Source organism: Desarmillaria tabescens (assembly GCF_030435595.1).
Source record: "Desarmillaria tabescens strain CCBAS 213 chromosome Unknown EV420scaffold_1, whole genome shotgun sequence".
Taxonomy (NCBI): Eukaryota; Fungi; Basidiomycota; class Agaricomycetes; order Agaricales; family Physalacriaceae; genus Desarmillaria; species Desarmillaria tabescens.
In genome coordinates, this window is record NW_026848300.1 from 1,037,390 (window position 1) to 1,049,417 (window position 12,028).

A 12,028-nucleotide genomic window follows, 5' to 3' on the forward strand; every position below is an offset into this window, starting at 1 on the left:
TGTTCTTAAAGTCTTTACGGGTCCCCACTAGTTCGAAACATTGATGGTGATGTGTTATGGTTAAGTGGTTATAACAACAGATTTGATTCCAGAGTGCTGGTTCGAGCCTTGGTAATGTCATTTTTGCACTTTGCAGTTTTCAGAACAGCCTCTTTCCTTGCAGAGACCCGGATCAACAACCCAGGAGTGTGGGAAGCTGCCAGGCTTGATTCAACATTCGATCACTACTATAGTGCCGATCAGAAATTTCCATATTGGAGAGCTACTCCGATCGTTATACGCTCATGGTTGTTGAAGCAACAGTCGGGTAGCATTATCTAATGGACATCTGAGAGAGTCCCAAGTCGAGTTTATCATTTCAACTATGACCGGTACTGTAAAGTCCACCAGTGCCCCACTTGACTCGATTCATGAGGACCCTCCCAGTCAATTCTCTCATTCTTGCCTTTGCTCGCTACTTGCGCGGTACGCGTCGCAGTCAATAGTTCACGTGTACGATAGGAACAGGGCCATTGTCTAGCGTATTTGACTCTTATAACACGGCGCTACTTACCTTTTAATGTCGTCACCCTTGCATTACTGTCACACCCCTCATTCTCCACTGCTCTTCGAATCAATGCCTTCCGTTCAAGAATGCTCCGGGATCTGCGCCGCTCTTGACTCCCACAAGAGACCTTGTAACGTGAATAACCAACCAGGATTCCTTTGGTGTGCTCGCCATAATGAAGTCGGACTTTTCCTCATCTTTCTACTGAACGCCGCTGAAGCTGTCTCGTAGGAGCGCATCAAGCTATATGTCAACTACAAGGCTCACCACGCTGCTCTCAATGCTTTCGAACAACATACCATTTGCACTAATTCGAAGAAGATCAGGTCATGCATGTCATTAGAGAGGCTAGGATCTTGGAACAAGGTTCTTTTATACAAGTACCACTTGGTTACTAGGTGTGTGTTCTTGTTCAAAGTTCGCGCAATATATCTGAATGCCAAGGAAACAGATGCATCGATTCTAGGGCATACTTCACTGAACGCTTCTTTGGGTAAGAATCTCCTTCGCAACGTATATAAAAGCTATCCTAACGTCCTTCTCAGAAACGATATGGCATGTATTATACCATATCTTATCCTTCACCTGTCCTGATAATTCAGCAGGACTTCGGACATAAACAATTCTGGCGAATGCTCATAAAACAGCAATCAGAAGTGGAGAGAATTCTCGAAGAAGTAGAGCATCGGGCGTATGAACTCATTCTCGCATCTCAGAACGCACTTTGGGTCCTCAAGCGGCCGGTGGACACATCAAAGCCTGATGTGGACTGTTCCGGATATGACGAGGCTCCACTACGAGCCACCAAGACCGAGGAATACGCCAGCCACCCCCAGTCCATCGAAAACAGTGATGATGGCTATCACGATGTCCGGGCCGAAGTGGAAGACCCGCTGGAGGTGGCACTACGAGAGAAGGCTACCATCCTCAGAGAGAAAATCTACACCCGAATTTCGAGGTATTGTGCTTATCCCGAATCCAAGTGGTACCATGAACAGCTCGAAGTGATCAATTCTATTATCCGGCGGATAGTATACACAGACGCATCCCTCATGGTCACATCTCAGAATTACACTTCGGCGATGGAGTTTCTTCGGGATGAGAAGTTGGAAGTCCAAACACTATCCAAGCTTTGGACTGGTCTTGTAGAGCTACTCACGGATCAGGCTCGAGCGGCAATTGATGACGTCCTGAGGCCGGTAGACGATTCTGCGAGTTATGTCGTCGTCCTGGGTGGACGTGTTTATAAAGACCCGACTACAGGACCCCGACCATTTCGCAGCTGGGCTCATTTCAGTTCTATAATTCGGTGTTATGGGTGTTTGCGGAAAACCTGCAAGACAGTAAGTCATGTTCTCATCGAATTCTATAGGAGGTACTAACCTGGCGCGTAGATGGATGAGGTCATAGCCTTGACACAGTACACCATTCTTACCTGGACCCATCTCAACCAATCGACGCTCAAATGTTACCATAACGTCGATGGGTCGAGTATCCTCATGCTCTGCGGCTCCATAGTCAACTACTTTGAATACTCAGACTTCAGTCATCGCTATACTGTTACAAAGTATAACGACATCATCGATCACACGCCGCAATGGTCGGAGACGGAAATGAACATCACCGTCTGTATGGGCCTTTCGCTGAACGATCCAAAGGCTGAGGCGTTCGTCAATGCATGCACTCGAGAGAAGAGCTTTATGGTATTATCTCGCCGAGGAAAGGAGGGTAAAGTTGTACGCTCGACACCTAAGATTTGGTGCAAACGCACAAGACGCGCGAATACGCGAGCCGGACTGAAGAAGCTTCCTTGGGAAGAGACCAAGTCCGTCGTGTACTTCCGAGATAGCCTTCTGGAAGAGTGCTGGACGTTAACAAGCATGTCCAAGCGAGTAGAAGACTGCTACCAAGTCGCAGTGGTCGATACGGAGGCAGAGAACGTGACCGGTGTGGTTGCGAAGCTGGCGAAGATTTGGATAGAAGTATATGGGGTCGAGTGCATACATGAGCTATGCAATGAGATTGCGAGGCCGTATGTCAAGAGCGGTGATTTGGAGATCGTGGAGGAGGAAGGAGAAGAAGACGCGAACCGGATATGTCCGAAGAGGAATGTGTTGATGCCCGGTGCGGCAGCCGATGTCCATGCGTCGTATAGGCGGCTCTGGCAGAAGAGTCCTTGCAGCGGGATCTTTGACGACTGATTTCGACCTCCGTACAACGAGATGGTAGAAATGAGAGATTTACTGCGTTTCCTTCGGTTGGGACAGACACTTTCTACACTTGGTTTTAGTTTACTTTTATATTGTTGTATGTTGTAAGAAGTAGTATGTACCGGCCCGTACCAATACCATCTTGTATACCTATTCGCTCGTGACGCATCAGAGGGGCACCTAATGTGACCACGGTAGAACATTAACGGAGGAGTTGATTGGAATATATATATGGCCTACCATGAAGAAGACATCGTGCTCCACGAAAAATGCGCTTCCCACTTACCAAGCTCTTGATTACCCTTATACTTGTCGCATCACCATCTACCGCGAAAAAATGCGAGATTAGTCCTTTGGGGGAAGGTGCTGATGATACAGAACAAGTGAGTCGCATCCTTTCCTTCCTTGAATACACCTAAGGAAATATCGATGAAGGTCGAGAGAGCCATTGAGGAATGTGGGCGACACGGTTGGACTGTGCTCAATCCCGGACTGTATAACATTACCAGGTACGCATCCCTAGATCCGATTATCGGCGTTACACTTTAACTCGATCATCAACAGAAAGATGACGTGGGATTTGCATTCATCCAAGGTCGATCTGTACGGGTATTTGAGCGTAAGGGTCTCATCTTCGTTAAGGCGGCTTTGATTGATATAAGATACTGCGCATTTATTCAGTTTCAACCGGACATCGAGTATTGGTTAGATGCAGAGAACACGTACAGGGTCGTTTTCATACAGGTGCCTCGTTCCCGACGTTCTCCATCCCAACCGCCTGATAATCCCGCCAGAGCCAAGCCTCGTGGTTTGTTGTGACAGGAACCGACTTCATCATCGACGCGCATAACGAGGGTGGTATCCAAGGTAATGGACAGGTGCGTCCGATAGAACGCCGTACGTCATCCACCGCTCACATCGCTGACCAGCCATGGTGGGAGTACTTCACGACACACACTAGGGCTGACGGTGATGGTCGACCTCTATCTCTGACTCTCTACCGTGCAACCAATTCTGTGGTGAAGAACTTTCGCATTGAATCCCCCCCATTCTGGTGTAACGCTGTAGCCGAGTCGAGCGGCGTAAGATATGAAGGGATGCTCTGCAACGCAACCAATAGCAATCCAGTGTTTGCAGGTCAGAAGTGAGTATCCTCTCCCATCCTGTTGATAAAGCACTAAATAAAGGATGTTCAGTATTGTTCCTAATACGGATGGTCAGTGGATAGTACTTGTTCTGAATGAAGGCTAATGCTCCTACAGGGATAGACACATATCGAAGCGACAATGTTACGCTGCTGGATTGGGATGTAACATGCGGGGATGATTGCTTGGCTATTAAAGGAGTAGGTGGTAAGCTTTTCTGCATTCTCTTGTTGATAGCGACAGAACTCGACCAACATACTCGCTCGAAACATTACCTGTCGCGGAGGGAACGGGATTGCATTTGGTTCCTTGGGGCAATATTACAATTTGGTGCGTATCTTCCATGTTCTTACGCTATGGACGATAACGATTTGTAGAGCGACATTGTCAACAACGTTCTTATGGAGGACCTGCGAGCACGTATCATCTCGATCTTGCATATAAACAACTGACATATATGTTGCAGATGGTGAGATTAGACACAAATGTGCAGCCTAACATGGCAAACGGCGTGAGTGTGGGATGCGCATACATGATGATACAAAACGGCTTACAACATTTGCAGGTTTACTTCAAAACTTGGACTGACACCGTTAACGGATCCCCGCCGACAGGCGGTGGCGGAGGAGGAGGTGCGCATATGGGTATCTTTCGGACCGCATCTGACGGAGCTAGGTTTTGTATCCAATATTGTTGCCAAGAACGTGGTTTTGGACCGGGTCAACCAGCCGCTCCATTTGTATCAAACGAACAATGGACACAGGTATGTGCCACGCAGTGTTCTGGATCGAAACACTCAGCGAATGTTGACAGCGGTGATCTGCCGTCTCAGCTTACTTTTGCGAACCTACAGTTTCTGAATTGGAGCGGGACCGCACTAACCAATGAGAGTAAGTCTCTTTATTTTCGTTAGGGAATGGACCTAACTGCGAACTGGGATGCACAGTTGTAGACATCGAGTGTAGTACAGGCTGCGATGGTGTATTCTTTGACGGCTTTGATGTTGAGGGGCCTGAAAACGAGGCACCAGAGTACATTTGCCGGAATGTTACGGACCTGGAGGGATTAGCCGGTATGTTTGTTTTCCCAGGAACTTGTACGTCCTCAATGATTCTGTTCAGCACCTTGCAACGAGACTGGAACAATATGAATAAATGATGCGGTTGCAATAAACTTCGAAGCTTACTTTTACGATGGTGGCGTTGTTGCACAACAGTTCGAAGGAAATGACAAACATGACCACGTTGTACAATGTTCATTTACCTCCGTTCCGAATTGAGCGGTCACTGGACGAAAATATATGTAGAGAAAGGTTTCTCCCTCTCCCAGGAGGGTCTCCTTTGATTCAGCCTGGTTAAAGATATCTGAAAACTGAGGCCGACACATGATAAGAATGAATTGCTGACCGATTCCGCGTTCGGGTCGTTACCTCGGCCTAAGACAAGGGTGCGTGGTTCTGAGAATGTGACTGACGGATATCGGAGCGCAATACCGTCAATTGGCTCGGATTCATTCTTGTCAGTTCGAAACCGGACGAGTCGAGATGGCTGGATAAGGAAAGATGCTGTTGCCCTTGGACGCGTAATTGACGATCGAAACCTTGCAAAGGATTTCGTGTTCCGGAATCGCATGGTCAGAGAAGCTTGAAATATACATCCACCTGGATAATAGGCCTGCGACGGGACTGGACGCTGCCTGGATGTGAAAGTCGGGGACCTCAGTCAGGGCACTTGGCACAATAATTGATGACGTGATATGGTAGCGGGTGAACCAAAGGTGGGGCATTCATACTCAGGAGGATCGTCCGCTCGGAACTTGTAGTTGAATACGTGCGGCGTCTCCGTGTGATTCAGAATGGCGATATCCAGAAGAGAAGGAAAGAAAAGAAAAGAAAAATTCCCAGAGAGCTATGTATCGAGGGGAAGGACGAAAAACGGGTCGCGACGAGGTCGCGGTAGCCTCGAGAGAACGCGGTTATTCGCCCCTTTGAAATGGACTCGTGAGGCTACGAGGGGGAGTAGGCAATATCCGGAAAACGGACGTAAGATCTAGATCTTGATCAGAAAAAATAAAACGAGTGAAAACTACGCCGGGAGTAAAGCGAATGTAACTTGAAATTATCCCTTCATGACCATCTCCCGTCGGTGTAGCCATTGCCTCTGCTAGAGATGGTTGTGTACCGTTTGGGATGCCCATCGTCGGGAAACGGGTGACGTGACCCGGGTGTGACAAAAACGTGACAGACGTCGGTTGATTGTGAACCAGCTTCAACAAGGGCGCAAGCCGACACCTTCTGCTCAATCCCGCCACGCTATCGCTTTTCCAGTGCTCGTCCCGTCTTCGCGACCCTTTCGTTTGCTATTATCTCTCTGTTTCGTTGGATATGCTACCATAGAGGTCTGTCTGCGCCCTTCCCAAGATTACGCGTGGTATCCTGATTCCTTGCTGCTACTAATAGAGTCTGCTCATCGTGCTGCTCATTGTATGCAACTTTCTTTTCCTGCCATTTTACCATACTGATGACCTCCTAGTTGTGTATTCAGGTAAGCTTTTCTTCTGTATACGTGTACTGTCCTCGTCGCCGGGCAGCGCTCGACCTTTTTTCGGTGAGAGGCGCTTCTGTCAGACTAGTACACAATATACTGATATTTCCTTTCAAGCTGATTTCGTGCAAATGCTCACAGTCATTACAGGAATTGCGACTCGCTGGAAACCTATCGACAGTGAGCATGTCGTTCTACATTTATCTTTTCACTAAACGATGGCCTTGACAGAACCGTCAAAACATATAATATATAACACATGAATCAATCCTACCCTACAGCTTCGCAGTCCCCTTTCCCTCATCAACAAGCTCATGGCCAAGGCATCAACCCGGCAGCTCTTCTCTCTGGCGCGGGAGGTATCAACCCCGCCCAACTTATGGGCAGTATGGGCGGAGGCATGGGCGGAGGCATGGGAGGCAATATGGGGGGTGCTATGGGGGTCGGCATGGGAGGTGGCATGGGAGGTGGAATGGCCAATAACATGAACATGATGTCTGGAGGTGGTGGTGGAGGTATGAGCCCTGCCCAGATTCTTCGCGAGAGAGGAATGATGAACGGCGGCGGCGGTGGAATGAACATGAACATGATGAACATGGGAGGCGGCGGCGGTGGCGGCAATCTCAACACTGCAGGGATGGGCATGGGCATGGGCGGCATGAATATGGGCGGCCTCGGAATGGGTGTCTCGACCCCGCTACCCAACATGATGAATACCGCCGGTGGTGTCCCACCTACGAACTTGGTCGACGGCATGTCAATGCAGCGCCCCGGAACGTCGATGAGCGGCATCACGGCAACGTCGCTCGGTGGCTCAATGAGCGGAGGCGGTGGATTCACAAACCAGTTCGGCGGCATGAACGGCGGCAATATGATGACGGGCCAACCCCAACCTACTCCAGCGGTCGCTCACGGACCACAACCTGGCATGATGACCCAGCAGCAACAGCAGCAGTTCAGCATGATGCTCCAAATGGCGGGGATGACCCGTGAACAGTTCGCAAGCCTCGGCCAGCACGACAAGCAAGTCGTGATGGAGCGAATGTCCATGAAAATCAAGAGGCAACAAGAGCTACAGATGATGGCGCAGATGGGAGGCATGATGAACCAGCAGCCCCAGCAGCAGCCTCAACCTCAACCTCAGCAACAGTTCCCGGGAGCTGGGTTTGGCAACGACAGACCGTCTAGTGCCAGCTCACACGGACCCTCTATGATGCCACCTCCGCCACCAGGAGTGCGCCCAGGAACTGCGATGGGTATGCGAAGGGCTCCCAGTGTCGACCAGGTCCGTCCGCCTAGCCGTATTGGAGACATGATGAGCAGTGGAGGAGGGGGGAACCCTTCTATGTTTCCCAAACCGATGTCTGATCAGCAGCCCGGAAATATATATCCTCAGCATGGCCAGACGTCGCCTGTGGGTGCTCGCACTGCAGGAAGCCCAAGGATCGACAGCGCTGGCCCTAGCATGTTCCCTCCTGTGGGTGCAACCAGTGGTGGTTACCCGATTGGCAATACCGGAAGCGTTTCGCCGACGAGGCCCATGTCTGCGAGTTCGAATAGTACTGGATTTGTTGCTAATGGTGCTATGAAAGGAACGCCTACGCCGAACAGAATGAATGCTGTCCCTCAAACACCCACAACTCCGCGGACGGCAACTCCAACAAATTTGAATGCGTTGATGACACCACAGCCTCTCCCGTCGATACAGCAGCCTCCCCAACAAGCGCCTGTGCCTGCGGCCATACCTTCCGGCCCGCCTACAATGCCGACTCCCGCTCCTCCAAGCGCTTCCGCCTCAGTGTCTACGCCAACTCGTGCTCCTACACCCGCATCGACCGCGCCAACTGTAACGGCTCCGGCACCTGCTTCCACTGCAGCGTCGGCGACCCCTACACCAGCCGTTGCAAAGCTTCCTCCGCTACCGCCAACAAATCCTGCCGTAACAGAAATCACTACGGTACCACTCAAGGACTCGTTGAAGCTTATTCCGGAGTTGAGCGAAGCAGAAATCAGTGACGTCAAGGACTGGATGAAGCTTGATAAGGAGTACGAGAACGTATATGGGGAGATGCGGAAGCGGATGGCAGCGGAGCGGGAAGCGCTAGGCAAAAGGTGGTGGGAAAGAGGAGGCGGCGTAAATGTTGGTTTGGGGGCCATCGTGTCACCATGGGGTAACCGAGGAAGAGGATTCGATGTCAGGTATCCGAATTCAAGACCTAGAAGGGATAGCAGACGAGGTAAAGTCATCAAAAGGGAGGGCCTGAAGCTGTGTGTTTTTTCCCATCTTTTATCTGCTGCGATGCTTATCACCATTCGTTAGGCCTAGAAAGATCGACGCTCGGTATGCGAACTTGCCAGAGCAGCTTGTACCCATCCGACTGGAGTTTGATGTCGAGCAGCATCATAAAATGCGGGACACATTCGTTTGGAACTTGAATGGTATATCTATTTGTCTGTATAAAAGACTTCGGCAGCTGACTTTCATTACAGACCCTGTGATAACTCCGGAGAATTTCGCACAGACCGTGGTTGAAGATTATAACCTATCTTCGAGCTATCACTCCGTTATCGTCAAATCTATTCAGGATCAACTCAGCGATTTTAAGGCACATTCGACCAATTACGATGGCGAAGGAGGTGATTATGTTGCCGACGATGAATCGGGCGCTCCGGAGACAGGAAAGTTGGATGGAGAGAGCGCGTCGTGGTGGCGGAAGTGGCGAAAACGCGTGAGGAAAGATTTTACCGTTGATGGAGCTGAAAAGGGCCGAAAACGACGGAAAGTGGTTGAAGACGAGCAAATCATGAACGCAGAGGACTTTAATATGGATGAGAATGAGATACACGAAGACATGAGGATTGTCATCAAGGTAGGTTTCCAAGGCTATAATGTCTGGAAGGATTTTCACCCAATTGCGCTAGCTGGATATCATTGTTGGGGCGATGAAGCTTGACGACCAGTTCGAATGGGATATAGAAAATCCGCATGCGTCCCCTGAAGGCTTTGCGGACATATATGTTCAGGAGCTAGGCTTGGGCGGTGAATTTAGGTGTGTTTTCAGCGTTTCCAGATCGAACACTGTAATTCAAGTTGATCCAGAACTGCCATCGCCCACTCTATCCGAGAACAGGTGCAGGCGTACCAAAAGTCCCTCTTCCTAGTTGGACATCCATCCGATGGTACGCCGATACAAGATGACGAGTTGCGGATGTCATTCCTTCCCGGCTTATCATCGGGTGCCCGAGCACTAGATCAAGTACAGTCGTTTACACCGATGCTGAACTATCTTAGTGACGGCGAGATCGAACGACACGAGAAGGAGCGTGACAAGGACATGAATAAGCGGCGAAAACGAAATACAAGGGGCCGGCGAGGCGTCGCGTTACCAGACCGAGAGCCGATCAGGACCTATCGCACGCCTGCCATTGGGTTTCCCGAACTGGATCCTGCTATCCTTGCACTACAAGTTGCCGCTAATGCACCCACGTCGCGCAGAGCAGCAGCAGCAGCAGCTTCACTCACCATTGCAAATATGGTGGCATCCGAAAACGGGACACCCCTCCTTCCTCAAACACTTCCCACTGCTCCCCAACAACCACAACCTGCCGCTCCCAAAGAGAAGAAGCCGAAAGGACACTTCAAAGCTCCGCCACTACCTCCGTCCGTCTTACGGCCTCGGGCCAAGCTCACATCGGTGCCTGCTTCTACTGCTGCAGATGGCGCGTCTTCCACATTGGATGGTGATGCTGCGCACTCCATGAACGCTCTCCCGAAGGTGGTGACGGCGAAGAGGGCGAAGGAGTTGGAACGAGAAGCGAAGGAGAAGGAATTCGCTGACGGCCAGCACGCTAACTTCATAGATGGTGTATGGCACTGTTCTAACTGTGGTTGTCCTGAGAGTATCGCTATTGGCAGGAGGAAAGGTCCGTTGGGAGATAAATCACAATGCGGTACTTGCGGTGCGTACTTAAATATGGTTCTTGCGATGATACTGATGGCCCCTGTTTTAGGCAAGTTCTGGCATCGGCATCGTCGTCCTCGGCCGGTTGAATACAACACAGATCCTGATTTCCATTCAAATGTCAAACGGGACAGTGAGCTCGCAAGAACAATTGGCAAGAAGAAGGGAGGTGCTGCTGCGCTACGGGCACAAAGTGGGACAGTCCCAACGACTCCAGCTTCAGAACCTCAGTCGCCCCGGATCAAACCAGATGAAGAACCTGCGCCCAGACTGTCGCCTGTTCCACCTCCGTCGAAAGCGGAAACCGCCCTTTCTCCTGTGTCAACGACATCAAGTGCGTCGGAGGCTCCCCTGGCTCAGCGGGCGAAAGCGAATGGGACCGGTAGTCATACACCGTCTGTTCCACCAGCTTCTTCCGCTCCTCCTCCGGCACCTGCTTCCACGTCACCGCCACCGCCGCCGCCGGATACCTCTACCACTGTCCAAGAACCATCGGCGCCACCGTCTAGTCAATCCGGGCCTCCGGGACCACCTTCTCAGCGATCGTGGGTGAGCAGACTTGAGCCGTCGTCTGTAAAAAGTGTTCTGACGATAGACGGTACCCAGCCCCCTCAATGGCTAGCCACCTGTATGCAAGGCATTCAATACCGTTTCCCATCTGATAAATTTGAGGTGGCCCTCCGCAAGGTCACAGCGAATAGTGACCCAGAGTGGCGGATTAAATGTCTGGACTGTCCTGGCAAGGTGTGTTCTGGTGTTCCGGCGAGTCGGCTACTTCTGACCAGTGCATGTAGCTGTACAAACCTGGTCCGGGCGAGACCCTCTCGAACTTTGAGGTACATCTGAGAAATAATACGCACCGACGAGTAGTAGAGAAGCGTGTTGCTGCTACAGCTTCGTCTGGGTCATGATAGTGTCCATCTCTTTATCTTTTCATCTCTTTCTAACTGTTGTTTGCTTGTTACTTACTACAAGGCTGTGTGTATTCTTATACGTTTTCTGTAATTATGATATGATAGGTATAGCGGATGAACACGATCTATCTTCCTCACTGACCATTCTGTGCCGAACCGATCATCATGAACATTACAATACCCATCCCATACGCCTCGGATGCCTGTGTGATGCCGGGACGCATGTTCGGACGTTACATAAAGACGTACAGCTGGCAAATGACGAGAAAACACACCTATACACGTTGCAATGACTCTCGATTATCGATACCCCAGTTGCGGGCAGGCCTGCACTCTTCGGGACTCGAACACAAAAACGGGTGCTGCGATAGACGAAGCAGAACGTGGTTCGTCCAGCCTTGTCATCACCACTGCATTCTGGATACAAATTATTATTAGGGCTTCGATTAGCAAAGGTCATCAGGACCAACGCAAACCCTTCCAAGCAGCCTCTAGCACCTAGGGTGGACATACACTGTACCGAAAATGCTAACATATCATCAGGCGATGCGGCCTTAGATTCAAGTTTCGGACAGGTGAGCTTATTCTTCGCTTTTACAAACTGTGGGCGCTATGACCTAATGTTAGGATGTTGGGATGACTGAAGAAACGGCAGTAAGATTGGTGTCAAATCCTGACGGTATCTTTAAGGGTTCAGACGGTTCAGA

The 12,028-nt window shown here is 50.4% G+C and overlaps 3 protein-coding genes across 3 annotated transcripts; all 3 read left to right on the plus strand.

Annotated features, from left to right (window-relative positions):
- The first annotated feature begins 1,017 nt into the window (after positions 1-1,017).
- Positions 1,018-2,938, plus strand: EV420DRAFT_1494263 (uncharacterized protein). The gene is made up of 2 exons (XM_060470798.1): positions 1,018-1,890; positions 1,942-2,938. The coding sequence occupies exons 1-2, from the start codon at positions 1,105-1,107 to the stop codon at positions 2,746-2,748; spliced, it is 1,593 nt and encodes a 530-aa protein (XP_060339175.1). The 5' UTR covers positions 1,018-1,104; the 3' UTR covers positions 2,749-2,938.
- On the plus strand, positions 2,888-5,123 carry EV420DRAFT_28278 (pectin lyase fold/virulence factor). The gene is made up of 15 exons (XM_060481524.1): positions 2,888-3,140; positions 3,193-3,266; positions 3,322-3,376; positions 3,439-3,501; positions 3,552-3,635; positions 3,687-3,901; positions 3,954-3,973; positions 4,020-4,102; positions 4,146-4,232; positions 4,280-4,318; positions 4,369-4,413; positions 4,468-4,534; positions 4,578-4,665; positions 4,716-4,792; positions 4,849-5,123. The coding sequence occupies exons 1-15, from the start codon at positions 3,027-3,029 to the stop codon at positions 5,058-5,060; spliced, it is 1,323 nt and encodes a 440-aa protein (XP_060339176.1). The 5' UTR covers positions 2,888-3,026; the 3' UTR covers positions 5,061-5,123.
- A 3,402-nt stretch (positions 5,124-8,525) lies between these two features.
- EV420DRAFT_1257153 (uncharacterized protein) lies at positions 8,526-11,318 on the plus strand (the record flags this gene model as incomplete). The annotated part of the gene is made up of 7 exons (XM_060466817.1): positions 8,526-8,713; positions 8,766-8,884; positions 8,936-9,315; positions 9,368-9,495; positions 9,546-10,405; positions 10,457-11,151; positions 11,202-11,318. 7 exons carry the CDS (start codon positions 8,526-8,528, stop codon positions 11,316-11,318), a joined length of 2,487 nt encoding a protein of 828 aa, XP_060339177.1.
- Between the last annotated feature and the right edge of the window lie 710 nt (positions 11,319-12,028).